Below are 27,114 nucleotides of genomic sequence, written 5' to 3' on the forward strand. Positions count from 1 at the left end.
ATGCAGGCGCTCAACATCACCCCCGAGCGCTTCTCCCGGCTGCTGCGCGACCACAACCTGACGCGCGAGCAGTTCATCGCGCTCTACGGGCTGCGGCCGCTCGTCTACACCCCGGAGCTGCCCGCGCGCGCCAAGCTGGCCTTGGTGCTCACCGGGGTGCTCATTTTCGCCCTGGCGCTCTTCGGCAACGCGCTGGTGGTCTACGTGGTGACCCGCAGCAAGGCCATGCGCACGGTCACCAACATCTTCATCTGCTCCCTGGCGCTCAGCGACTTGCTCATCGCCTTCTTCTGCATCCCGGTCACGATGCTGCAGAACGTCTCGGACACCTGGCTCGGGGGTGAGTCCCCCTCCCGGGCCCCGGCTCCCTCGCCGAGGGTTTCTTCCACCCCGCGTTACCGGCCGGGAATCGGGGTTCTTGGGTTGTTTTCTATTCTTTTGCACGGAATGGACTGTCAGTAGGTCAGGATGCTAAATCTTTGGCCCTCCTCCGTCAGGGACTGCTGAAACAGCTTCAAACACGGATTCACCTGTGTGGAAAGTTTTAGATTGATTGACAGGTCAGACACTTTCTTGTGCTCTCGGACCCAACTGTTGCATCAGGCATCATTTGCCTGCCGCGACTCACTGCATCAAATTGATGGGAGAATGGTGGGTCCGTTCACAGAACGTGGGTTTTGAGGAGAAAATGGCTTACATTTCCGTGTGACATTGTTGAGGAGATGATGTGGGAGCTGGGTTTGAACAGTAGTAATTCAGACTTGTCAGCAGAGAAGGATGGGGTGTTCTAGAGGGGGGGTTCACTCCAAAATGTGGAAGACAGACAGAAGAGGGAGGGTACTTTAAGACGTTTCGGGAATGTGCAGTTTGTATGTGGAATGGTGTTTGGGAGAAGTGGGCTGACAAGCCTACCTGTGGTGCTGTGGGATGACAGCTCCATTGGGGTGACCAAGTCAGGTGGGGTCTTTTACTGGGAGTCAGGAGACCCCGATGGCTACTTAGGCTCTAATGCACCATACTTCAACCTGTCTGGGCCTCAGTTTTGCAAAATGATACTAGGGATCAGAGAGGTTTGCTGGTCAAGTGAGGCCCCCAGCCGTTCTGAGTGATGTCGGGGAGGCCATGACAGGGGGCGGGCGGCCCCTGCGGACGGCACAGGGGCACCTCAGAGAGTTTTCTCATCCCCTGTTTTCCTATTTCATGGGGGCATTTCACGTTTGCTTGTCAGTACTGGAAAAAAGGGCGATATGTTGTGGAAGTGTTCTGTAGGTTGGAGAGAGGTGAGTGTTAGTAAGTGTGCTTGAAGGAGGCGGGCCTGCAGGGGTCCCGGTGTTGGCTTCACCCAGGTGTTTAACTGGAGGCAGTCTGTGGTTATCTGGGATGGGATTTATAGAACAAGTGAGGTTCTACACTCAAGTAGAGGACACCTCGGTTGAAGTACAGGGGAGACTCCTCTCCCCTGAGAAATGGGTGCTAAGTAAGAATTAACCGGTGTGTTTTAAGGTAGAATAGTTGCAAATTCCCTTGATGAAGGAACAAAAAAGAGTTCAAGAGTACGTGATCCAGGAGCTGACAATTAATTCTTAATTTATTATTTGACAGAGCCGTTGAGGACTCCTAGCGGGCAAAGCGTTCCACCTGGGAATGCAGGAACCAGGGGAGCTCCTAGGTCCCTGTGGGCCCCAGAGACTAGCGCTGCACCCTGTGAGCAAATCCAGGGTTGGACAGGCGGAGATCTGTGGTGGAGACGGGGTGGGTCAGGAAGGCCCCCGGGAGGAGGTGGTGTTGTGGCTGGGCTTGAATAATTCAGACTTCTTTCAGTAGAGGAGGATGGGGTGTTCTAGGAGTGGGGTTCACTCCACAATGTGAAGGAGAGGAAGAAGGTGGCGTATTTTAAGAGCGCTGTGCTGGACATTTAAGAATGCACATCTTTCACGAGGGGAGTGGTGGGAAATAGACAGATTGATACAACTGGGAGGAAAATGCACACGTTATGTAAAACCTACTGCAGGATTACCTCTCTTTCCTTCATGGGTGAGGCAAGAAAGATGAGGCCACAAAGATCACCGGGTGGTGGCAGTGGCAAAAGGAAGACGCCCGGGGAAAGGGCAGGCCTGTCCCCTGCAGGGGCTCAGCTTGAGCACATCACCCTTGTGAGGTCACAACAGGTCCTTCCCCTCTCTCCAGAGAAGCAGGGAATATAGGTTTTTATGATGGCAGTAAAGTGTCATTGAGTCAAAAAAGACACCTCTGTGAGCCTGCTCGTAACTCATACCTCCTGTTGGGACTTGGGACTTCTGTAGTCCAGCGTCCCTGATGGTGGCTGGGCTGGGAGCCACTGCTGATCCTCTTTCTGTCCACTCGCCTCCCTCACTAGGACCAGCACACCTCCAGTGTCAGCTCCTGCATCTTCACAAGGTCCTGGTGATTGGTGTGCAGGTTAACCCCTGATCGGCAGCCTCCCCATATGATACGCACTGCAGAGGGAGAGGCCCTCAGACCTGCCTGCATGGGGATCTGCTCAAGGGCTTTGGACCTTGTCCCTCCCGGCGTCCTGTCCTGCCAGCTAGCTTGACTCCATGCAGCCGGCTTGTGCTAACTCAGAGCCCCCTGCAGGCTCTGCCTAGCTCCCCTTCAGCAGAGCATGGTGTTGGCTTCAGTCAGGTGTAGTGGGAGTATTTACAGCCTAGAGTCCAGCAGCTACAAATCAGGCCTGCAACACAGACACACAAGTCAAACGGCTGTTTCCCAGCACCCTAGGAGCAAACTCGCACAGTCACATAAACATCCAGTTGGCTTCGGTGACTCTCACTGGAGTCAGGAAGACACCCCTGATGAGCAGCCTCACCGGGCTGCCAGCAGGATGGGAGTCAGAGTGCAGGCCTTGCATCCACCGGTCTCCGGATCAATTACCAGAGCGGCTCCTCTGCCCCGGCAGAGGACAGTCAGCAGCATGTGCTCACGACTTTCCCTTTATCCCTGAAATGAGGATGGGATTGGGTTGCCATGGCATTTAGAGTCCTCTCTCCTGTACCCTCTGATCTATTTTGTCAGGTGCCACCAGTGAATTTCCCAGTTGCCCTCTGAGAATCACATTTGCGCGTCTTCACCTGCAACTTTCTTATTTCTCTCCTTCTCCTCCTCTTAGTTCTTCACAACTGCAAATGCTCCTCTGAATGCACCGGCTGAGCATGTTTTGCTTCTAACTAAATTCAGAATAATTGATTTTGCCCGGGCTGAGCCTCAGGGCAATGCTCTCCTCTCCAGGTTCCCTGCATTCCTGTTTCCTCTTTCTTCCTTTCTTCATGCTCCTGTGTCTCGTGTTCTGTCTTGGATGGCTCTCATGCCTCTTCTTTTTGGCCAGTGTCCACCGAAGCTCGTGACTGTCTCTTCTTCATCAGTCATCTCGGCGTGGAGGCTGTGGCCAGACCCTGCTGCCTTTTTGGTGGTTCTGAGCTTAGCATCTGACCCACCCTGAGCTGTGGTCTTCCAGCTGATCTGCAGACGAGGCGTGCACACGGGGGCATCTCAGCAGCAGCAGTACTGCCTCTGCAGCTTGTTCTTTTGCCTGCAGTCTAAACTGATCTGTGGCACGTGAGCCATCCCTGCGTCTGGCCTCCCTGAGTATCTGCTCTGTGCTTGGCATGTGGTAGGTTGACACAGCTGTGTCCTTGGGGAACAGCCAGAGTTCCGGTAGATCAGCAGGAGAAGGAGGCATTCGAAGGAAGCCCTGTAAAGGTCGGGGTTCCAGGGTGCACAGTGTGAATGCTGGGAAGTGAAGAGCTTGAATGGGATCGAGGGATGGTCCAGGAGAGGGCAGGATTCGTGGCCGCTGAGCTCGTGCGGGGCGGGCATTGATTCTGAAGAAGGAAGTAGAAATCAGCTCTGGTTCTAGGCATAAGTAAGGGGAGAGGGGCACTGCTTGGGGAGGGTGTGGATAGGTGGCCTTGCAGGAGCCTAGGAAGGGATGATCTGCCCTTGTCACCCTGAGCTCTCTGGGAGCTGCCGAGGCAGGGAGAGAGAGTGCTTTCTAAAGGTGGCTGGCAAGTTGACTAGATGCAATTCCAAGAAAGGAGTTCCACCCTGAGTGGTGGGGAACCACGGGAGATGTGCAGGTCCTCTCACCTCCCCACATCCCAAGGCACTTGCCTGGGTCAGGAAATGGGGACTGTCCATTTCTTCTGCAGCTGCCACGAGAATGAATTCCCCTCAACAGTGGCTCTCAATTTTTCATATCTCTGGTTGGGGAGCTTTTTAAAGACGTGGATGTCTGCCCAGCACCCGCCCTCCCTCGGGATTCTGACTTTAATTGGTCTGAGTGTGATAACTGGTGTCAAGTTTCCCAAAGTTCCCGGAGTTAGAAAGGATTGTTATTTGCAGCCAAGGCTGAGAGACAGCGTAGATGCTACCAGCACCAGCACGAGGGCGAGGACTGAGGACCAGGCTACAGGAGTAACAGAAGCAGAGTTTCCAGAGAGCTGGAGCCTGGCAGCCCATACAACTGTGGTGTCTGGAAGTAGGACGAGGAGGGGAGACCCCTGGAAGAGCAGGAGTGGGTTGGTGAAACGAGTCCCCGGAGGACCTCCAAGGCCATTGCTGATTGCAGGCAGGCTGGTAGTCTTCACGGAAACCCGACCTTTGTGGGGTCTTTCAAGATGAATGTGGAGGACTGGGACGCAGCTGGGGGGGGGGTGGGGAGTGCTTGGTGGGCATGCATGAGACCCTGGGTTCCTTTTCCGTTCTGTCCCTCCCTTCCCACCTTCCTCCCTCCCTCCCCTTTCTTTTTCTTTTGATGCTGAGAGTTTAACCCAGGGGCACTTTACTGCAGAGCTGAATCCCAGTCCTTTTGTTATTTTGTGTTTTGAGACAGGATCTTTCTAAATTGCTGGAGGTCTTGCTAAGTGGCTGAGTCTGGCCTGGACTATTTGAACCTTCTGCCTCAGCCTCCGGAGGGGCTGGGATTACAGGTGCCCCACCCCTCCTGGCTAGAGGCCCTGGGTTGAATCCCCAGCACCAAGGGGGAAAAAAAAGAATTTGGAAAGGAGTAAAATGGTACAGAGGGTGGGATACAAGATATGCTAAGACAAGAAGCATTTCGTTGTCTGGAGAAGAGGATGCCAGCTATAAATCAACACACCTCCCGCGAAGGTTTCAGTGCCTTGTGCTCAGAGCCACGGCGACTGGCATGGGTGTATGAGGGAGTGGGCAACCAACCCCAGGCTTCACCAGAAGGGCGCCTGTCTCTATTTTTAATAAATAGAGCTTTGCATCTGACTTTAGATGAGAAAGAGAAGGATTTTACTGGAAGGAAAGGAGGGGAGGAACATGCTCTGCACAGGGCATGAAATATCCAGGTGGCTTTCAGAGCCCGGTGAGGCTTGGTGAAGGGGTCCAGGGGGGCTCTGGGCTTTAACCGTGGGACTCCAGTTCAGAGCAGAGGCCTCACCCTGAAGCTCCTCCAGGTTTAGTTTATGATTCAGTTAGTGATCAGAAAACATCCATCACCTTTCCCATAATGATTCTCCCTTTTCTATGACATTTCAGAAATGTACACCTGGTCAAGTTGGTGTAAGATCAGGAGTGCGGGGTCGGGGGGGGGGGGGCTTCAGAAAATCTCCCGGCAGGAATGATGAGAGCTGCTGCTGAAGACGACCTCTGTAAAGACAAGGGTCAACAGAGGAGAGGAAGGAAGGGACGAGCAGGCTCAGGCGGGAGGTGAGATCAGGCTGGTGCCTCGTGGAGAGGGAGAGGGACCACACCCAGGCAAGAAAAGCATCACAGTCTTGGGAAGTGGAAGGGCGGCAAGAGCCCCGGGATTTACATGGAAGATCTTTTCTACAGAGGACGGCAGCAGTAACTACAATAAACACAGAAATGGGTCTATCAAAGAGAAAGTCTGAAAACGTCTAGGCCCAGCCCCTCGGCAGGGCTCACCTGCCCCAGGCCCAGCCCCCCAGCAGGGCTCACCTGCCTCAGGCCCAGGCTTCCTCCACATGTTTTGTGATCTTATTCTTAAGCTCTTTTGCAAGGTAGCATAAATGGCCCCAGGAACTACAGACTTACATTTTCTTTAGAACTTCCTATCTCAACCCAAGGTCCATTGTCAGATAAATAGACCGACGTGTGGTCTACACTCCGGATGAACCATCCCTCACCTGAGCAGGAGAGAAGCTCTGACACTCAGTACAAGGTGGATGAAGCCTGAAGACATTATGCTAATGGATCCACATTATTGACTGCACTTACATGAGCCATTTAGAATAGGCAAGATTAGAGCCATAGAAAATAGATTCAAGGTTATGGGAAGAGTGTCGGGGCAGGGGCGAGTGGAAAGTGAATGTTTAGTTCTGTGTTTGGGACCATGAAAGAGTTTAAGTGGTGATGTCTCCATGATGTTGTCAATATAGTTAATGTCACTTAATCACATGTTTTAAAAAAGGCTACAGTTGCCAGGTGCAGTGGTGCACACATGTGATCTGAGCTACTCAGGAGGCTGAGGTGGGAGGATCATGAGTTAGAGGCCAGTCTGGCCAATTTAGTGAGACCCTATGTCAAAATGGAAAAAAAAAGAAGGGCTGGGGTATAGCTCTGTGGCAGATGCCCCAGATTCAATCCCTTGAGGGTAGAAGTCACATATTTGTGTTATACATATTCTAAAAAAAGGAAAGAAAGAAAGAAACTTTCTTTCTCAAAAGGACACTTGCTGGTAGCTCGAGAAAATTCTGGAAAAGATTCCAGACAGTTAGGTCTCATTCTTCTCATGGGAAAAAAATGTGATCTAAAAAAGAAGTCCTCTGCTCAGATCTAAGTCCTGTGTCCCATCATGATGGGGGACACAGAGGGAGGCTGTGTTACTTCCACTGAGGGACTTGGACGCAGTGCTTGATGGCTCTGGTGGGGACAGATGGACATATTCCACAGAGTGGACGCTGTATTCCATGGGGCTGGATCCAACCCCTGGGAACCCAACTCTGGGAACATATGTCCCTGGTGGTTCCTTTGTTCTGGGTCTGTCTCCATGGCCGAAGTCCTGACTTGATGTTTGAGGTTAAGGTAAACCAGAGCTCAGAAAAACTGCTCTTTTTCTACCTCCTTTGGCCTGGCAGGACACTGGCATCTCCCTCTCCTGGCCTGGACAGGGTGCTGGAATCTCCCTCTGCTGGCCTGGGATGGCGACTCTGCAGACCCCTGGCTGCTCCCGTATCTGTGTCTATCTCTGCTGGCTTCAAAGAGGCCTGTGAGCAGGGCTGTCTTGAAATCAAGGATTCCTAACAATAAATCTGAAGTAGTCGAGCAAGTACTTTTTTTTTTTTTAAATCTGTCTTTGCAAACTAAAACTAAGGCTAAATTCATTCTTCCTGTGGCTGGGTTGCTGAAAATTTCCTGTCCTACCAGAGAGACGGTAGGTAGACTCTTAAGGACACTAGGAAGCTCAGAAAACGAAACGTCCTCACATCCCGGGAGAAGGAGTGTGGGGCGAGGTGCAGAGGAACTAAGTATGATCTGGGCCATGACAGCCTCACCTCCCTCCGTGGCCCATCCTCACAGGGCCCACTGGACAATGGGTTGCCCTGCCTGGCACGAAGCCCGCCCCAGCGGAGACCAGAGAAGCTGTAAGCGTGTTTGAGGCCACCCCCCAGAGGCCGGCACCCCCCAGAGGCCGCTGCCCCCCAGAGGCCACTGCCCTCCAGAGGCCGGTGTGGCAGCAGAAAGTAGGAGAAAGAGGAAGCTTTGCTTCAAGCTGTTGTTCAACAGAGAACATTCATGCTCATCCTCTTCTTATTTCCAACTTGACTTCGGCATGAAGCACATAGTATTTGCCTCTTCTTTTACTAATAAAATCTCATTTGAAAATCCCTTTCAATCCACATGTGAAAAGATGTCGATGTTGAAGACTGTCCTCGTGGAGTTGAGCTGTGGGCACCATGGCGAGTGTCGGGGCAGGGGCGAGTGGAAAGTGAATGTTTAGTTCTGTGTTTGGGAGCATGAAAGAGTTTAAGTGGTGATGTCTTCACGAGGACAGTCTTCAACATCAACATCTTTTCACATGTGGATTGAAAACAGTGTGGGACGAGGACAGCCAATAGCTTTCCTTTGGACAGTTCCCTCATCCGTAACTTGGGACAGCGTGGACCCCCCCTCTCGGAGCTTCTGTGGAAGTGAATGACCCCATGAGTGAAAAGGGCCTGGCACCAGGTGCCCAGTGACAGGAGGTTAGGGTTGTGACTATTTAAAATGTCATGTGGAATAGATTTATATCCAAAAAGAATGAGAGAAAGTAAAAAAAAAATAATACTGCCATTGCACTGTAGTGATCTCAGATCCGCAACAGACGGTTACACAACATGAGTGTAATCATCATAACTACTGATAGCTTATTTACGTTAAAATAGGAAACAATTCGCATGAAAGTAGATACTTCTTGTCTTCAGATTTCGAGGGCCCCGACTCACCCGTGTGCTTGGCACAGCAGAGAGCTGCTTCCCGGTGGCAGAGTGGGAGAGGCCTGCAGGGGCATCTCTGGGGCAGAGGGTGGCTGGGCCTTGCGCCCTTGCAGCTCCTCCGGAGGCCGCCCACACGCAGGCAGGCTCCACTGCAACAACAGGAGCGGTCCCAGCCTGGGCCCTGCCTCACGGGGTGGGGCACTCCCTCAACACCCCGTGCCAGCGCCCCGCCCAGCCCAGCTGAGTGCCCTGACCAGCCCACTGCCCTGTGCAGCCGGCAGTGTGGACACCCTCGCTGATTCATGAAGATGTGTGTGAGGGCCCCTCCGGGGCCACCCTGTCACAGCACCGTGTGACAGTGGGTCCCTGTCATGACTGTCTTCTGTTGACTTCCTGAAGGGGACCCAGGTCTGCTCCATCAGGGCAGCGGGGGCCCTGGAGCTCTGCTGGGCACTTGGAGAAGCAGGTAGAACAGTGAGGCGAGCACCAGACCCCTGACGAGCTTCCCGGGGCCAGGCACGGTCTTAGGTGGAGAGTGCCGGCTCACAGGTGGTGGTCACTGTTCATCTGTTCTGCAGAACAGAACACTCAACAGTTAGGGGACTTTTGGTGACTCTGGGGCAGCAGGTTTGGCTGGGGTCAGCTGGGTGGTTCCAAGGCTAGTCTCCTTGGGGTCCCTGGCGATTTGATTCATCTGGTGACCTGACGGGTCCTGTGTTAGCTGACCTCTGCAGGGAAGGGGCTGAGTGGCCTGGGGCTGGGGAGCCCACAGTTCTGTTGGAGGAGGTTGCTCCTCCCAGAGAGCTAGAGCCAGGCTTCCCCGGAGCTGGAGACTCAGGGCTGGGCGTCGAACTCTCGTCACTTCTGTGATACAGCAAGTCCCAGCCGAGCCCAGATTTAAACCGCGGTGGAATACCCTCCACCGCTGGGAGGGTGCCTGCCCCGTCGTGAAGGGGTTGGCAGTGGCGTATGATCTGTCAGTTAAGGCAGTCGCCTAAGCTCGCGAAGCTGGGAAGGGCTGGGCCCCGAAGGCTCTGCTGTGTGGGGCTCCCCTGCAGCAGTCAGGCAGGAGAGGGGACGGTCACTTCTTCGTGCAAACCCACTTTGGGCAGTGTGGTCCACCATAGCTCCCCCTCATACTCTGGTGCTGGTTTGGGACCTAGAGGGACATTTGCTGCAATTGTCCTTCGAAAGCTTTCCTGGAGATGGACTCTGCCAACTGCCCTCTGTGGCCTGCGCACACGCGGACAATGGCTGGTGTGAGTGACCTCCAAGCCGCTCAACAGCAGAAACTGTGTGCTGGTTGTTAATTATTTTTTCTTTACTAAGATATCTGAAAGCAATAAAGCATTTGTTTGTATGAAGAGAGAAATTTTATTAGATCAAAATTTAATCTAAGTTTTATTATGAATCTGGTTCATGCAGTGACTTCTTCAGCGGGTCTGAGGAGGAGACGCTGGCGCTATGTTCTGCAACAGTAGCTTTCATGGCAGAGTGACAGAGCCCTGGAAATTAGCCCTGTCTGCTGCGAACAATGAAGGAAGTCAGGACAGAATAGAATAAAATGAAACTCTGAGCAAGATGCAGACTGATAAAGTTTAGATTAGCCATAAATAGAATCGTTGGGTGTAACAGTGAGAGGCTGACAGCTGGTTAATTCAGTGAACACATTACTCAGACCCAGTTTGATTCAAATTGCATTTTCAGTATTGAGGAAGTAATACCTGGATTTTGGATTTTGAAGACAGGGTTCGCTTGCTGTCTGGAACGTAAGCTCCAAAAGGCCAAAGGCTCCTCGTTCTGTGCATCCAGCCCTCCTCTGCTCAGCACCAGGAGGGTTCAGCAGCTCACAGGAGATTCTCAGTCTTGGAGTAACTTAAGGGGCGTCCTCTGGTCCTTGTAATCCTGTCCCAGGCTTTTCAGGAATCGTGGGCTTTATTTTTGCAATGTTCACAAGGATGAGATTGTATCTATTTTATGTAACTTGCATTTGGGCCTTTTTATTCACAAAAGCAAAGATTCTGAGCACGGCATATAATTGGAGTTTGGCAAGGCTACTTTGTAGCAATAATGAAAATGTGAGTTTAAGGTAAGTGGCACCTCCAGAAACTCCCAGGAGGCCCCAGCAGCCTCCGCTCTGCAGAGCTCAGCAGGAGGACAAGTGGGTCTGGGCTCAGGGCACGATGGGGACCTTGCTCCTCTGCAGCCAGCACAGTCGGGCTTGTTCAATCTGAGGGCTCTTCACTATGTGGTGTGAATCCTGTCCCCAGCCTTCTGCCTTCCCCTTTACCCTAGGAAGTGGAGTACATCCTGCTGCTGTGGGTGGCCCCGGCAAGGCACAGTGTCACCTCCAAAGAAACGCAGTCCAGTGGCCAACACTCACCCTGACTTCAGTCTCCAACTGTGCATTTAGAGAAGCTTGAAAGGCGTCCGGCTCCTTACTCTCAGATGTTTCTCCAGCCTCCTTCTCCCTTCCAGCATCTGTCCTGCTGCCCTCCCCAGCCTGCAGGGCCCCTATCTGTCCGGGCCACGCCCTCTGAGGTGCAGGGCTGCAGGATCACTGAGGCTTCCTGCCCAGCCGGGCAGCAGGTCCCTGCAAGTCTCCTACTACGGGTTTGTTCCTGGTTTTCCACTCTCCTCTGTTTTCTCCCCATGTGAGTTGGCGGGTCTGGGTCTCGGGAATCCACGAAATAACGTGCTGGGATTTTGTCTTGTGGTGAAGGGATCCAGAGAGAGACTTCCTGTGTAGCTCTCTGCCTGTTTCCTCTTTAAACTTTTCCCTCTCTTCTTGGATGAGGGTGTATAGCAAATACACTTCTTTAAAAAGAGAGAGAAACGAAAAGACTTATTAACGCTTTTCTATGATTGTTAGAAAGTCCGACCTACAGATGTTCTGATTATATGGGAAGCTGACGAGAACGGAATTGGTTACTTTTCTTTAAAAACCTCTAGGAAAGGGGCTGGAGCCTGGACAGGGGAGGGCAGCTTCAGGAATCTCTGATGGAAACTGGCGAGGGCAGACGGGCAGCTGGAGCTGTGTGTAGCTGCTCAGGCTCTGCTTGCCTTTGGTATCTTTGCAGCCTCTTTCACCAGGTAGAGGCGATTTAGAGGATCACAGAAGACTGCAGGTGTGTTTTGGGGTGCTGAGGAGGGAGCCCAGAGCCTCCCACATGCCTGGCAAGTTCTCCAACTCGCAGCAGCACCTCAGCCCACAATGATTGTTTTTTAAAAACTTTCCAACATAAGGAGGCAAGTGAGCAGCGGTTGCTCCAGTGGTCCGCAGACGGTGCAGCGTCTCGAGGAAACAGCATCGGCTCTGGTCATGGGGGGCAGCAGGACTCGTGTGGGAGGCAGAGAAGACGCAGGAAAGGAGAGGGTGCTTTGATGAGGTACTCTGCCTGCAGCGCAGCACATCAGTGGACCCGGATCTCCCAGGACCTCTCTGGCCTGGTTACCATGGTGACAACAGCATTCGAGTCTCAGATGAGCCTCTCCTTTTCATGAGCTGGGTCTCTATCTGTGGTACACTTTTCCTTATCTACCACGGACCAGTGCCTGCAGCGTCGCCTCCACCTGGAACCTTGCTAGAAACCATCTCAGCTCCTGGGTCCCAGAAGTCCCAGGTGATCCACATGCACAAAGGAGATGGAGACCACTGGTACATTCCCTGCGGTCGCTGGGCTTCAGTTTTGCTTCTGAAGGACGGGGGTAGAGGACGCTGGCCACTGGTAAGAGGCCTCCCCTGAGCACTTCTCGGCGGATGGCGTGGCTGTCACTTCTCCCTCTTCTCTGTCGTACCGGCGAGGCCATCACTGGTAATCAGGACCCTTGCATTAAGGTCTGTTTTCCACATGGCCATCACACCCAGGAGGGGCGGGATTTCCTGCCCAGCCTGTTGCTTGCCTGCTGGATTTGTGATGGCTGATCCAAGCCCACGTCAAGTGGTGAACCTGTCCTCAGCTAGATGGGCTCTTAATGACCCTGCTCGCTCTGGCTTAGTCCACTTTTGTTACTATACTGAAATACCCAAGGACGGATAATTTATAAGGTCTATTTGGTTCACTGTTCTGGAGGTTCAAGGGTCCCATCTGGAGAATTCTAGGGCAGCCCATGGCCAGGGGCAGGGAGAGCAGAGGTGTTCTCTCATCTCTGTCCCTTCTTATAAAGCCACCAAGGTTCAACCACGGGCCTGCCCTGAGCTAGCCCTAACCTCCTTGTGGCCCAGCCACACAGCCAGCTAAGTCTCCTCCCTCTCAGTGCCTCGCAGTGGAGGCTGGACTCCAACATGATTTCTGAGGGGCTGGACCACAGCACCTGGTCTTCAGGAAGCACCACTTTTCCTAATTCTAATTAGGGAAATCTCCTCTCTGTATCCTGTGGCTGGATTTTCACAATGAAAAATTGAAAAGATGTTATTGTCTGAAAACATTCTTCTGGCCAGGCGTGGTGGTGCACACCTGAAATTCCAGCAGCTCAGGAGGCTGAGGCAGGAGGATCGTGAGCTCAAAGCCAGCCTTGGCAACTTAGCAAGACCTTGTCTCTAAATAAAATATATTTTTAAAAGAATGAATGGGAATGCGGCTCAGTGGTTAAGTGCCCCTGAGTTCAATCCCTGGCACCAAGAAATCAAAATTAAAAAAAAAAAAAAAAGACTTCTTCTGAGTGTATTTTGATGAGGACAACATCCCCTCAAGGCTTTAAGGAGTTGCATTAGTGAATCATGAAATCTTGCAGATTAGCACTTTTCAAAAGTCCACCCATCTCCATGGCCACTGTGGGGAACAAACCTCCAACACCGCAGCCTATGGAGGATGCTCTCAAGCCACACCCAGACACCAGCATCTGTCTTCTCTGTGTCCTGGGTTCCCATACCTGTAACACGTGCACGAGGACAGCAGTGCGAGCCCCACAGGACTCTCAGCCAGTGTCGCCCTGAGGACGGCACCTGGACCCCCTGAAAACACTCGTGGCTGTCAGCGGTGCTGAGGCTGCCCCAGCCCAGCTCTCGGCGCACGGGAAGCTGCATGGGACCAGTTCCAGGGTTTGTTCTGAGACTTTCTCCTGGGAGACCGTCAACTCCAGCTCTGACGACTGCACTCTAGGCTCTGCTTTGTTTTGTTTTTATCGAGGGCTCTACAGCTGTTTCCATTAGACTGGTTTTCCAAGGATTCCTTCTTCAGTTTCTTTGATTTCATGACTTCTTATCTCTTGCATTTTACTCTTATTTTGCATGAATCTTTCCAAGTAGCTTCTTAAAAAAAAAAAAAAAAGCAAAGCAATCTATACTTAGAGGATCCAAAAGCCTCCACCAGAGACCTTCTATAATTAATTAATGAATTCAGCCAAGTAGCAGGATATAAAATCAATAGCCATAAATGAAATGCATTTCTATACATCAGTGATGAATCCTCTGAAAGAGAAATTAAGAAAACCACCCCATTCACAATAGTCTCAAATAAAATACTTGGGAATCAACTTAACAAAAGAGGTGAAAGATCTCTACAATGAAAACTACAGAACGCTAAAGACAGAAATTGAAGAAAACCTTAGAAAATGGAAAGATATCCCATGTTCTTGGATAGGCAAATTAATATTGTCAAATGGCCATACTACCCAAAGTGCTATACGGATTCAATGCGATTCCAATTAAAATCCCAATGTCATTCCTTATAGAAATAGAAAAAGCAATCATGTAATTCATTTGGAAAAATAAGTGGCCCAGAATAGCTAAAGCAATCCTTAACAAGAAGAGTGAAGCAGGAGACATCACAATACCAGACTTAAACTATACTTCAGAGCAATATTAACAAAAATGGCATGGTATTGGCACCAAAATAGACATGTAGACCAATGGTACAGAATAGAGGACACAGAGACTAACCACATAAATACAATTATCTCATACTAGACAAAGGCACCAAAATATACATTAAGAAAAGATAGCCTCTTCAACAAATGGTGCTAAGAGAATTGGAAATCTATATGCAGCAAAATGAAAATAAATCCCTCTCTCTCACCATGCACAAAACTCAACTCAAAGTGGATCAAGGACCTAGAAATTAGTTCAGAGACCCTGCGCCTAATAGAGGAAAAAGTAGGCCCAAATATCCATCACATCAGATTAGGCTCTGACTTCCTTAGGAAAATTGCAAAATATAAAATCAAGAATTAATAAATAAAATGGACTCAAACTGAAAACCTTCTTCTCAGTAAAAGAAACAATCAATGAGGTGAACAGAGAACCTACATTTTGGGAGAAAATTTTTGCCATATGCATGTCAGGTAGAGCACTAATCTCCAGGATATAGAAAGAACTCAAAAAACTTAACGCCAAAAATACAATCAATAAATGGGTAAAAAGCTGAATAGACACTTAAAAGATATACATTCAATCAGCAAATATATGAAAAAATGTTCAACATCTCTAGTAATTAGAGAAATGCAAATCAAAACTACTCTAAGATTTCATGGCAGTTATCAAGAATAAAGACACAGTAAGTGTTGGCGAGGATGTGGGGGAAAAGGCACACTCATACATTGCTGGTGGGACTGCAAATTGGTGCAACCAGTCAGGAAAGCAGTATGGAGATTCCTTAGAACCCTTGGAATGGAACCACCATTTGACCCAGCTATCCCACTCCTTGGTTTATAACCAAAGGACTTAAAAATAGCAGCTCACAGCAATGTCAATGTTTATAGCAGCTCAATTCACAATAGCTTAACGGTGGAAGCAACCTAGGTGCCCTTCAAGAGATGAATGGAGAAGGAAACTGTGGTATACATACACAGTGGAATATTACTCAGCATGAAAAGAGACTAAAATCATGGCATTTGCAGGTAAATGGGTAAAGTTGGAGAATATCATGCTAAGGGAAGTAACCAATCCCAAAAAACCAAAGGCCAAATGTTCTCTCTGATAAGTGGAAGCTGATCCAAAACAGGGATGGGAGAGGCTGGGAAAAACTGAGGAACTTTTATTAGGCAAAGGGAAGGGAGGGTAGAGAGGGTTCAGTGGGGCAGGACAGATGGTGGAATGAGGTGGACGTCATTATCCTAGGTACATGTGCACATATGGTGGGACGCTACATGTGCACAACCAGAGAAATGAAAAGTTGTGCTGCAATTGTGTACAGTGAATCAAATGTATTCTGCTGTCATATATACCTAACTGAAATAAATAAACTAATTAAAAAATTTAAAAAGCAAAGGCTGTACGGCCTCGGCTGCCCATCTGCGTCCTCAACGCAGAGGCTCCTGTCCGAACGGTCCAGCCAGCACAGAGGTCTGGGCGGCATGTCAGATGAGGAGCAGAGAGGGAAACTGAGGAAGCGCAGGCTTAGGAGGAGCGAGAAAGCACTTTACATCTACACGGGAGCTGCTGTTTGGGAAAGATGGTTTTCCGGCTCCGGGATTCTCTGAATGCAAAACCAGAAGAGGTTGGAATTGAAAAGCACCCCTTCCTTCCAGCTAGAGCCTCTTCAGAACCGAATGGGATGCCTTTGGAGCTGAAGAGCATCCTAGTGATCCACTTTCTTCCATTCAATGAATATTTATTGAGGGCCGACTGTGTGCCATTCTAAATGTTGAGGATACATCAGAAAATAGACGAAAGTCTTTGCTCTTGGGATGTTTATATTCCAGAAGGGGCAGGGAGACTGTCAATAAATAATAGCAACAAATTAGTAATTACATGTGCATCTATCATAGCTACCTATGTATGGCTACAGGAGAAGGTGAAAGAGGTGGGGAAGGAGTAAGAGAGACATAAGGACATGGAACGAGAGAGGCTGCTTTAAACGAGGGCCTTAGGGTAGCTCGGCCTCAGTGGGAAGGGACTGCGTCAGTCAGGGTTCTCCAGAGAAGCAGATCATGGAGATGGATAGAAGGAGATTTGTCCTGAGGGACTGGCTGAGAAGCCCTGCAGTCTGCCACCTGCAAGCTGGAGGTCCCGGAGAGCCAGGGCGGCTGACCTCCAGGGGCAGGAGGAGATGTGTCCGGGGAGGCAGAGGGCAGTTCACCCTCCCTGCGTGCTCTTGGCCTCTGCACTCTACCCGTGGGGTGGACGGCGCCCCCTGCACTCTCGACTCAGTCTGTCAGTTAAACCGCTGACTCCTTCCAGAAACTCATCCTGATGTACAGATGGTTCTGCCAGCTCCCTTTGCCCAGCAACTGACACTTGAAATCAGCCATCACAGTGACATGTGAGCAGACGTGGGGACCACGTGAGGGAGTCAGTCCTGGGAGAGGAAGCCGCGTAGAGGCCTCAGGTGGGAGGCGCCAGCAAGGCCTCTCTGCAGGCTCTAAGCTAAGTCTGGCCGCACACTGGACAGACATGAGCAGATCTCTTTCTGCCTCGGCGTGAAGTACTGTGTGACCTCTAAGGTCTGTTCCAAGTCATTATGCGCCCTGAACTTCCGGCGCTCTGACAGGCAGGCGGCAGGGAGCAGGGTGGGTGCCAGAGCAGGGCTCACAGATCCCGATGGTGAGGGGCCAGACAGGTAGCACAAACACTTAAAGGACTGGCAGTGAACTCAGAAATTTCTGGAAAAGTATTATATGAAGCAAACAAAACCTGATTGTGGGCCAAATCTCGCCCGGCTGCCACCAGTTGGAAGCCTTTGCATTAGAGAAGATAAAATCAGCTAAGAGTGCCGGGGCACAATGTGCATAGGGAGTCTTGGACAGGAGTAAAAGAGAAGAAATCTGGTGACATCAGAGAGTTTAATGACCATTGTTCCTTTGTGACAATCTGACAGGGAACCAAGAGGGAAGAAGAATCAGATTCTTGTGTGGTTTAGACCCCAGGAGGCCACTGCTCGCTGACTCTCCCTACTTATCATCAATGGCTAGATATCAGTCTGTCCCCCCCACGTCCCCCATTGTGGTATACATGTGCATGTGGCATTTAGGAACTGGGAGCCCAACAGAGAGAAAACACAAGCTGGGCACCATCTCCACTGCTGTGTGTGTCTAAGTGTTGCTATAGCGATGGGGTCCCCAGCACAGGCTTGGGCACCCACCTGCGGCAGGTGGCCTTGCTCTAAGAGTGACGTGTCCTGCTTCCTTCCGGCAGGTGCCTTCATCTGCAAGTTGCTGCCCTTTGTCCAGTGCACCGCCATTGTGACGGAGATCCTCACCATGACCTGCATTGCTGTGGAAAGGCACCAGGGACTTGTCCACCCTTTTAAAATGAAGTGGCAGTACACCAACCAGAGGGCTTTCACAATGCTAGGTGAGGCCATGTGCTAAGCTGGTAGGGCTAGGGGACCACGTGCATGCCCTGGAGGGTCGCACCCCCCCCCCCCCCGCCCCGGGCCTGCAAGCCCTGGGTGCCTGGAGGCGTACAGACTGCCCCCCCATTTGCCTCTAGCCCCCCATCTCTCCTCAGGCCTGTCCCAACACTGACTTCCTGGGGACACCTCTCAGGCAAACTTACCTCCCACTCCTCTGTGGAAGCCCGACAGAGGCCTTGCCCTCAACCTTCAGCACCTCAGCTGTCAGCCTGAGGTGAAAGGCACTGAGCTAACAAGGGCAGGCAGGTCCCCAGGGGGCAGGGGACATGTGGTCAGAGGGCAGAGGACAGGAGGGCTGCCAGAGGTGCACCTGGCGGTGAGTGCACAGCAGGAGGCTTTGGCTGTGAGAGAGCAGAGTGGGTCCTGGATGCCCAGTTGGCTCCAGCTGCTCCTGCTGCTCCCGATTAGCTGCCATGGTGAACGTGCCACATGCCAAGTGGCACATTGAAGTGCGTCCTGTTGCCTGACTTGGGAGAACTTCCCCGCTCAGTCATCCATAGCTGGATGGGCTTCACACTGATGGGATTTATGCTGCTAAATCAACAGAGGCCCAGGAAGCAGCCGAGTGGGCATCAGAGAGAGCAAGTTTTACTACTATATCATGTGAAAGGTGTCAGCAAGCATTTATTTCTGCTATGACAATTTAGTTAGTATTGGATTGTGGAATTACAGAAAGGATTCCTGAGGGCTTTGCAATCCTAAACTTATCTTAAATAATTGGAAATGAATGGATGAATCAACAGGGGAAAATCCATTAGTTTCAGTTATCTTCAAATTTATGCCATGTCTTTCCTATGAAGGATTCAAAGGTCTCTGGGTTTTTGATAATTGACCACCTTGTAGCATTAAAATATGTGAGGTGGTGTGGTGGGGAGGGGGACGAGGAAAGGGACACACGGAGGCAGTCACCAGGCGGGAAAGGGAAAGAGGAGATGGGTCTCGACACACGGAGGCCACGCTGACAGTGGGCCGGAAGCATACCAGCTTCAAGGTCCTGGAGAGCAGCAGATCCTATGGTCAGAGACACACAGCCATTGGACCCTGCTGCCTGACAGCTCCCCACAGGTGGTTTCTCGTGCTAGTGCACCGCCCTGTTAGTCACACCTGGGTCCTTGGCCTTGTGCCTCCTTCTAGCTGATGCTGCCCTCCCAGGTCCCAATCGGGGACCTCCCAGAAGTGGTCCTGGGTTGTGTGAGCCTGTCCCTCTCACCCTGCGCCTTCCATCCTGGGCTAGTGGGGAGCCCAGGAGGACTGGCAGTGAGCCAAGCCCAGGAGACTCAATTCCCCCAGAATTTGCTAGGAATGGGAAAAGGACTGGACACTGGGCAGCTCCACACGACTAGAACCCAGTAGATGTGGGGGAGGCTGGAGTGCAGAGACGCTCTGGAGCCCCAGAGCCACCTGGGATCATTAGGTGGGGAGGACGTCTGCCCACGGTGCCAGTTCATGGGTCTCCTCTAACAACCCTAGTGTGGCCCGAGTCTCAGCTTCTTGGAACCCAAGGAATGTGCTGTCTTATAATGACTCGCCCGGTGAAAGAAAACCAGAGTTTGATTTCCCCCAAATCAAAGATGGCCCTTGGTTTTGGCCTCTTCTTGATTTGTTAATATTCCTAGGCTGAAATGCTCCTGGGTAATTACACCGTTTTTCTTCTTTGCTAAGAGCCTATCAGAAAGGTAATTCCTCTCAACAAACTCACAATGGGGGGCAGGGTATTTAGAAAGGGCGGCTGGTTTCTAAAGTCACAATTATGTGTTTCCTGGGTCAGAAAACAGTGCCCAGGTTATGTGGCTTAACATAACGCAGTTTAGATTCACGAAGAGAAGGTGGACGTGGTCTGGGGCCGGTATGGAAGTGGCTAGTCTGTTCAGCAGACATGGGTCAGCTCCCACCGAGGGCCAGGAACTTTCCCTGGAATTTTATTTGGGGCAACAAAACAGTAAATGGATCGTCCTCGACCACGGATGGACGGTGAGGACTGGCTGGCCAATGCTGGTACGCGCAGGGGGGCAGTGCAAGGGGTGTGGAGCAGGGGGCCTGTGTGGAGGAGGGGCGGGGCGTGGAGCAGCAGGGGGTGGGCGTGGAGCAGGGCATGGAGTAGCTGGGTGTGTGTGCGGAGTAGGGGTGTGCAGCACAGGGGTTCGTGGAGCAGGAGCTGGGGCGAGGAGCAGGGGGCGGGGCGCCGAGCCGCTCAGCAGGCACTGGGGTTCAGGACGCAAACCAGCTGCCCAGAGTCGGGTTTACCTTACAGACAAGAGAAGGTTATTAAGGAGTTTTTAACATTTAAAACTGGTGGAGGGGGCCAAGGGTTGAGAACCCATGAGCCCACTGCGCTGCCCAGGGCAGGGGAGAAGGAGGATGGTCGCGGGGCGTGGTGAACAGGGAGTCCTGGTGGCCTGACCCTCAGCGCCTTGTGGTCCTCTCAGCAGAGCCCCTTCTGATGACTTCTGCGTTCTGCAGGTGTGGTCTGGCTGGTGGCGGTCATCGTGGGCTCCCCCATGTGGCACGTGCAGCAGCTGCAGGTAGACTTGGGGCCGGGCTGGTGACGGATTGTTGAGCCATTTCTCACCCCTCTTAATTGCAGTCATTTTCTTTCCTTCAAGAGCATTGCAGAACATTTGTGTGACCTCAGTTATTTCACAGGAAGTCTTTTAACCCGACTAAAATAAGACTCCCCCACTCTGTTTTATCCAGCTCGTCTTGATATTGTGAAGATTTTAATTTTAAAATAAACATTTTTAAATTTACAAGGTCACTTAATGCATTCCACAGCAAGGTGAGCATGCCGGTGTCTCTCCATGTCATGCAGCATTTTAAGAGTTCAATGATTGCTTTAGATTTTTCTTATATTTTTAAATCACATAAAAATTTGTTTTTAAGATTGTCTACTTAGTTCTTTCTTACCTGCCTCTGTTCATTGACAAACTGAAACTGGAAATATGTCAAGGGATCATCTCTGTGACTTCCCTCCCACACCTTGTCCGACAGGCCCACCCGGCCTGGGCTTCAGGGTAAAGGGAGCAGTGTGTTCATTGCAGGTGGCCCAGCCTGTGGCTGTGCCTCAGTGTGTCCTGCACAGGGAGCCTAGCACAGGCAGGCTTCAGGGACAGGATGTGCACAAGGCAGCCTTTAAAGGGACATGCCCTTTGTGCTGTGAATAGAGGTGGGCAAACGTGAAACTTTAGGGCCAGCAAGGATGTCAAGTGGGCCCCAAGATAATGGCACAGTTGGAAAGTAGCCAGTGCTTTTTGGGTTATGAGGGGGGCTGGGCTGAGTGGGCTGGACTGTGTGGGTGAGAGCACAAAGCCACTTCTTGCTGCCCGAGTGGACCCCACAACTCCTCCAGCCACTCAGGTGATATTTTCCTCTGGTCACTTTCAGCCCCTTGTCAAACACCATGTCCGGAGACAATCACATCACTCATACTTGCAGTCAATTTAAACGTTGCCTTTCCCTCCGCTTGGAATGATTTCAGGCCCAGAGCTGTGAGGGGCTGTGGTCAGCTCCTTCTCTGCCTCGACTCCTGTCTCTCTGCCACCTCTCTCTCCTCGGGAGCCCATAAAGAGGGCGGGGAGATGGAGGGCAGAGGTCCTCTGAAGGTGGTGCCCTCTGGGGATGGCTGTGGCCCGTGATAGACTCTTTGGTCCCTGGGTCTCCCCAGGATACCAGCACTGAGGCTTCTGATGGCTTCCCTTTCCAGCCAGCTGCTCAGGAAGACCCCTCATGGCCACACAGCTTGGACCACAGCTCCTGCAGCTGACCCTACCCTTACCTCAGCAGGAGACGTCAGCTTTCCCCTGCTGTGGCCAAGTACCTGAGAAGAACCACTTGGAGGGGGAAGACTTATTGGGCTCACACTTTCAAGGGTTTCTGTCAGACAGCTCCGTTGCTCTGGGCCTGATGTAAGGCAGAGCATCATGGTGGAAGGGTGTGGTCCAGGGAACCTGCTCCTTCTTGGAAGCCAGGAAGCAGAGCGAGAGCCAGGGACAAGGTACAGTCCCCAGGGGCACTAAGGACCCACTCCTTCCAGCCAGGTCCCTCTTGCTGCAGTGTCCACGTCTCCCGGTACTCCCTTCAGCTCCAAGTACCTCGGTGGGTCGATCCGCTGAGGAGGTCAGGGCCTCTTGGTCCAATCCCTTCCCCAAAGCCCCACCTCTGGCCATTGCAGATCAGGCCAGCCCTTCAGCACCTGAGCCTTTGGGGGATGTTCCATGTGCAGACCATGACCTGGAGTGCATTTCTAGCCGATGGGAGGAAAACTCGATCCACCAATCTCTTCAATAAAATCATCTTATTGTGTACTCTACATGGATTTTAATGTATAAGTCCTTTGTTTAGTTTGAGAGAATGTGTACTGTATGATCTAATTGGCAAAGCTGCCCTGTTGAACCCAGATCAGCCAAATCAGATTTGCCTGCTGTTCGATTTCATTTTTGAGGGACTATAAGTGCATTAGTAGGGCCACCTTCTTGCTCCTGGTTTCCACGGGGACGGGCAGCAGCTGTCTTAGCACTACTCCTGAAGTTCTGGGCCTTGCTGTCTGGTGGCCTCCCAGGAGTGATGTCTGACAGTTTCTGGGACCTGGAAGCAAGGAAGTGATTAAATCAAAGTTATCGTCCCTTCTGCCCCCTCACTGTGACCTGTGAATTCACAATGTCCCAACGTTTGTCAAAATACCATCTCCCCAAATGCCAGGCCTTACCCTGAACAGAAACAGGCTTTGACAGGGAAGCGAGAGGTCCTGGCATGGGCTCTACTGCCTGGTCCAGGGCTTCACTGACGGCCACAGTTGGTGCTTGGTGTAGATTTGAGTAGGGAGAGGGTAATTATGAAAGAGGAGGTGAGAATGTGGGCCCAGCATGTCCCAGCCCCAGGACCAGCCAGAGCAGTGGAGGACCTGGTACGGGTGTCACAATCCCATCCAGGTGTGCTGTTGGAAAGCCTGGGCTTGTCCCACTGTTGCAGAATCCTGTGTGGAGGCCACCAGTCTCCCGTGCAGCTGTGGGATGTAATGGGAGGTATCCCCTTTGACCCTCTAAGGTCTGCTTACCTGAAGTCGGAATGAATTTCCTTTTTTAATCCCATTCCTGGGGAGAATTTTTCCCCCACTAAATGTTACTGTTCCTCATTGTATTCCCTCAACACCTGGATGAGAACTTAAATTTTCTTACCTTTTCAATGGATGTTGATGATTAGTGACAGAGTTTGCTGGGAGTGCAGGCAGAATATGCCTGATACCTAAGTGTTCACCTGGAACACTCCAAGGTGGTCGAAGTGGTTTAGACAGTTGGACAGATTCCCTCATTTTTATTCCTGTCACTCAGACATGACTTTCAAATGTGCTATAAACGTTTAGTTGGTCCTGAAACGAGCCCTTTTAGTAACCATTGATGTTGTCATGGTTCCTAATAATGTTTTTGAATGTACAAGATGAGTCTGCCAGAAACAGTATGAACATGTCGGCAAATAAATACAATCGGACAGGAGTTTGAATCCAATTTGCTTTTTATCTCAGAATTGACCAGTTGCCCTTTTGATCTGTTTCCAAGCAACCGGATCATTCTACTATGAGACTAGTAAAACACGTGGCTCTCAGCCTCTTGCTAGGAAGAAGTCTGAGGACTCCCAGGTCTGTTTCCTCAACAACTAAGAAAGAAAAGTCTAATTGATTGGTTCAGTGAATATCGAGCTAGCTGGCATCTGATGCAAAATGTTTTCAACATGAACTTTATTAATTGTGCTTTTCCCAGCCAACTGAGAACTCGTAGCCAGGGGAATAAAAGTTGAGAAAGATAGAAAATGAAAATAAAAGCACAAAACTCTTAAGAACTTGAGCAGTTGTGTGGAAAACACTTCCTAACCAAGCCGCCGTGGAAAAATGATTCCGGGGGACCCGCACAGCGGGGCGTCTGGGGGGCTGAGCAGGGCTGCGGTGTGGCTGCTGGCTCTGGGCCGCGTCTGCCCTGTGGGTGCAGATGCTGGTCCTCCTGACCGTGTCCTTTTTCTGCCAAGATCAAGTATGACTTCCTGTACGAGAAGGAGCACGTGTGCTGCTTGGAGGAGTGGACGAGCCCCGCGCACCAGAAGGCCTACGCCACCTTCCTCCTCGTCACGCTCTTCCTCCTGCCCCTGCTGGTCATGCTGGTCCTCTACGGCAAAATCGGCTACGAGCTTTGGGTCAAGAAAAGGGTGGGGGACGGCTCCGTGCTTCGGACAATTCATGGGAAGGAAATGTCCAAGATCGCCAGGTGGGTCCCAGGCTCCGTTCCTCTCTAAGTGCTTTTACTCAGTTATGCTGGGGTGGGACATTCGCCAGGGCTCCCAGAACCCCTCGTGATTTAGCCAACTCAGATTTAGAGCATGGCTGGCCTGTAAACCCTCAGGTTTTATGACACTGTGCTGAGGCAGGAAGAGCGAGATTACCCGCTCTGAGGTCAAAACAGGCGCTGTGGCTGTAGATAGAAACATCCCTGGGATCGGGCACACTGCTACATTTTTATCTATGTGTGACGATGATGGCTTGGCCATCGCTAAGGGCTGGTGCCAGGACCTGTGGTCCCCGGGGGTCTGCCCTGAAACTCGCCAGCTGTCATGAAGACCAGCACCTGGAGAGCAGGACCTGCTCTCCCCAGACGTCCGAGGGCCGGCACAGCCCATCCTTAGGATGTCACTCACATACATCAACAACGTGTACCGGTGCTTTGAAACTGGAGCACGTTATTGTTAAAAATCAGTATTATTGATATTTTATTTGTACCTGAAGTCTGTACTTTTGGGTTTTATTCACGCATAGCAATTTTAAAACACAGTTTACTGGTATGGTACGTGCAGTCCATATATTTTATCTTACCATCTCTACTTTATGACTGCTGGAGCACTACCGGGAGAGGCCTGGCTATTCCACGGGTTCCAAGGGGCCAGGTGTGCAGTGCCCTCTAGTGCCCATCTGTGTAAAGACCTTGCTCCCTAGACGTAATAAAGGGTTGCATGTTTGTTCCCTCCTTGGGCTCACACATTTCATAAGTATTTACAGTTTCCTATCACGGGTATGAATGCTTTTCAACATGCCGTGAATAAAAGCTAGACTGCCTAAATTCAAATCCAGAGTGCCCCCTCATTGGCCATCTGACTCTGCAAAGTAGTTCAGCTTCTCTGTGCCCCTGGCTGCATCTGCCCGGGGGGCTTGTTGGGAATGTGAGTGCATATTCTTGCCAATCACTAGTCGAGTACCAGCCCACAGTGAGCACAGGCTGTAAGGGTTGCCACCAGCTGGACACCTTTGCCGGCCGAATGACAACCCGTGTTTCCCTGTGGGTCCAGGAGGAAGAAGCGAGCCGTTGTTATGATGGTCACGGTGGTGGCCCTCTTTGCCGTGTGCTGGGCGCCATTCCACGTGGTTCACATGATGAATGAGTACGGTGAGTGTCTGTGCTGGGCGAAGGGCTTTCTCGCTTGTGGGCTGCTAATGGGCGATGAGTCACTGGGATGTGTTCTCTCCACTCGGATAATCAAATGCCCGACATGGAATGCAGGACCTTCCTGGGAAGGACCGCCAGTCAGTAAGTGACAGGCAATTAGGCACAACTGTGACCAAGCTGTCCCTGATTACAGAAGACAAAGAGACGCTTTGAGACTCTTCTCCCCCGGGACCCCGTCTCTTCTCCCTCTTTAACATGGGCGAGGTGGCACCTCATGGACCTTCTTTATTTGGAACTGGCCTTCCCGGCATAGTGTAGTAAGGCCGAGGATTTCAGCCAGACTCCCTCAAGGAGTCCTCCCTGGCAACCCAGGATCCAGTGTGGGTCTTGGTGTGATTGTGTTCCTGGAACACCAGCAACATTCACAGGTGACTCTTGCTCTAGTTGGCAGGATGCTTGGAGCATTGGGTTGAATGACAGTCCCCGTGATAGGCACCAGGCTACGTGTGTACGACTGTTTCCCAAGAATGCAGCCTCATCCCAAAGGTCATTTATTGAGATACAGGTGCCTCCCCAAGTGCTCTTGAGACTTGTGGGCCTCTGCCCCTTATGTGAATGTAAGTTTGTGGTGAAGACGGGCCAGGAGCAGCAGTCTGTTTTATTCATGGTAAAACAAGCATTCTGAAGTGCTGCTTTATTTCAGGTAATTTCGAAAAGGAGCACGATGAAGTCACTGTCAAGATGGTCTTTGCCATCGTGCAAATCATCGGCTTTTCCAACTCCATCTGCAATCCCATCGTTTATGCGTTTATGAACGAGAACTTCAAAAAAAATTTCTTGTCTGCAGTTTGCTGTTGCCTAGTAAAGGAACCCTGCTCCCCAGCGCAGAGGCCTGGGGACTCAGGGGTCACGATGATGCGGAGGAAGGCAAAGCCATGTGGGAGGCAGAACCCTGTAGAGGAGACCAGGGTGGAAGCCTTCAGCGGCGGCCACATCGAGGTCAAGCTGTGCGAGCAGCTGCAGGGCCCCAGGAGCCTCAGGCGCCCGCTGGCCCTCCTCAGCCCCGAGCTCTTGGAGAGTCCTGCTCTGGGCAGTGGGCATTAATGGGGTGGCTCCCGGGGTCAGTGTCCTACAGATTGCAATCTCAGGTTATTTTGAGCCATGGTCAGAGACTTTATTTTTAAAATGATGGCAAGAAGGAAAATCAATTTTTCCAGTTAAACTTACCTTGCACATGAAGACACCATTTTGAAAAAGTATTAGAGCATCCTGGTGATCATTAAGGTTGTCTTTTAACTATCGTGTACAATGACCTTTGTTCGTGGCTAGCAGTTTGTCCCTGTGCAGTCAGTGGACTGTGACTTTCTGTGAATTGCTGCACCTTCTTCCTTGACCGCCAGGTTAACCAGTGGACGCCACGCTGGACTGTTCAGTGCCCTGGTGGAGTTGGTGTGGTCTTTTGCACATGAAGTCTGTGCCATCAAGTCAAAGAAGATGGAGAATCAGCGAGACCCAACACAGGGGCGATGCCTGTGTTGCCACTTCTTGTAGCTGTGGAGGGACCACTCTCTGGTGGTGGCTGTCACCTAAACTCTCTGTCTCCCTGTATTCCCTCCCTACTGCAGTCCCCGGGAGCTCAGTGTGGAGAGGGTGGGAAGGCCCCTGTCCTGAGCTCCTGGGCTCTGCGGCCTGTCCCTGCTCTTGTGTCTCATGTCCCCTGAGGTCCTGACTGCACAACTTCCCTGTGTCTGTCTTATAACTGTGTCTCTGCTTCAAAGAAGAGTTGGGGTCCCATTTGCTGATGGGCTGTGAAGTATCGAGACCCCTCTAACAGTCTCCACTAGTGTTTCTGCCCCTTATTTTCACTAGCAGAATGCAGGACTTTTCCTACATACAAGAGATTTTCTGCGTAGGAAGTAGATGAGGGAGGTCCACACCACGCCCGAGGGATTTTGCTGT

At 51.3% G+C, this 27,114-nt stretch overlaps 1 protein-coding gene across 1 annotated transcript; it reads left to right on the forward strand.

The window, feature by feature from the left end:
• On the forward strand, nt 1–26,259 carry Qrfpr (pyroglutamylated RFamide peptide receptor). The gene is made up of 6 exons (XM_027952336.2): nt 1–340; nt 17,518–17,676; nt 20,198–20,259; nt 23,750–23,985; nt 25,058–25,155; nt 25,859–26,259. The coding sequence occupies exons 1-6, from the start codon at nt 1–3 to the stop codon at nt 26,257–26,259; spliced, it is 1,296 nt and encodes a 431-aa protein (XP_027808137.2).
• Nucleotides 26,260–27,114: the final 855 nt, after the last annotated feature.

Source organism: Marmota flaviventris, chromosome 7 (assembly GCF_047511675.1).
Source record: "Marmota flaviventris isolate mMarFla1 chromosome 7, mMarFla1.hap1, whole genome shotgun sequence".
In the NCBI taxonomy this organism is placed as follows: Eukaryota; Metazoa; Chordata; class Mammalia; order Rodentia; family Sciuridae; genus Marmota; species Marmota flaviventris.

Coding starts and splice junctions, on each gene's coding strand:
- Qrfpr (XM_027952336.2), top strand. CDS start 1: ATGCAGGCGCTCAACATCACCCCCGAGCGCTTCTCCCGGCTGCTGCGC. Junction 17,677..20,197: donor GAGGGCTTTCACAATGCTAG/GTGAGGCCATGT, acceptor TGCGTTCTGCAG/GTGTGGTCTGGCTGGTGGCG. Junction 20,260..23,749: donor GGCACGTGCAGCAGCTGCAG/GTAGACTTGGGG, acceptor TTTTCTGCCAAG/ATCAAGTATGACTTCCTGTA.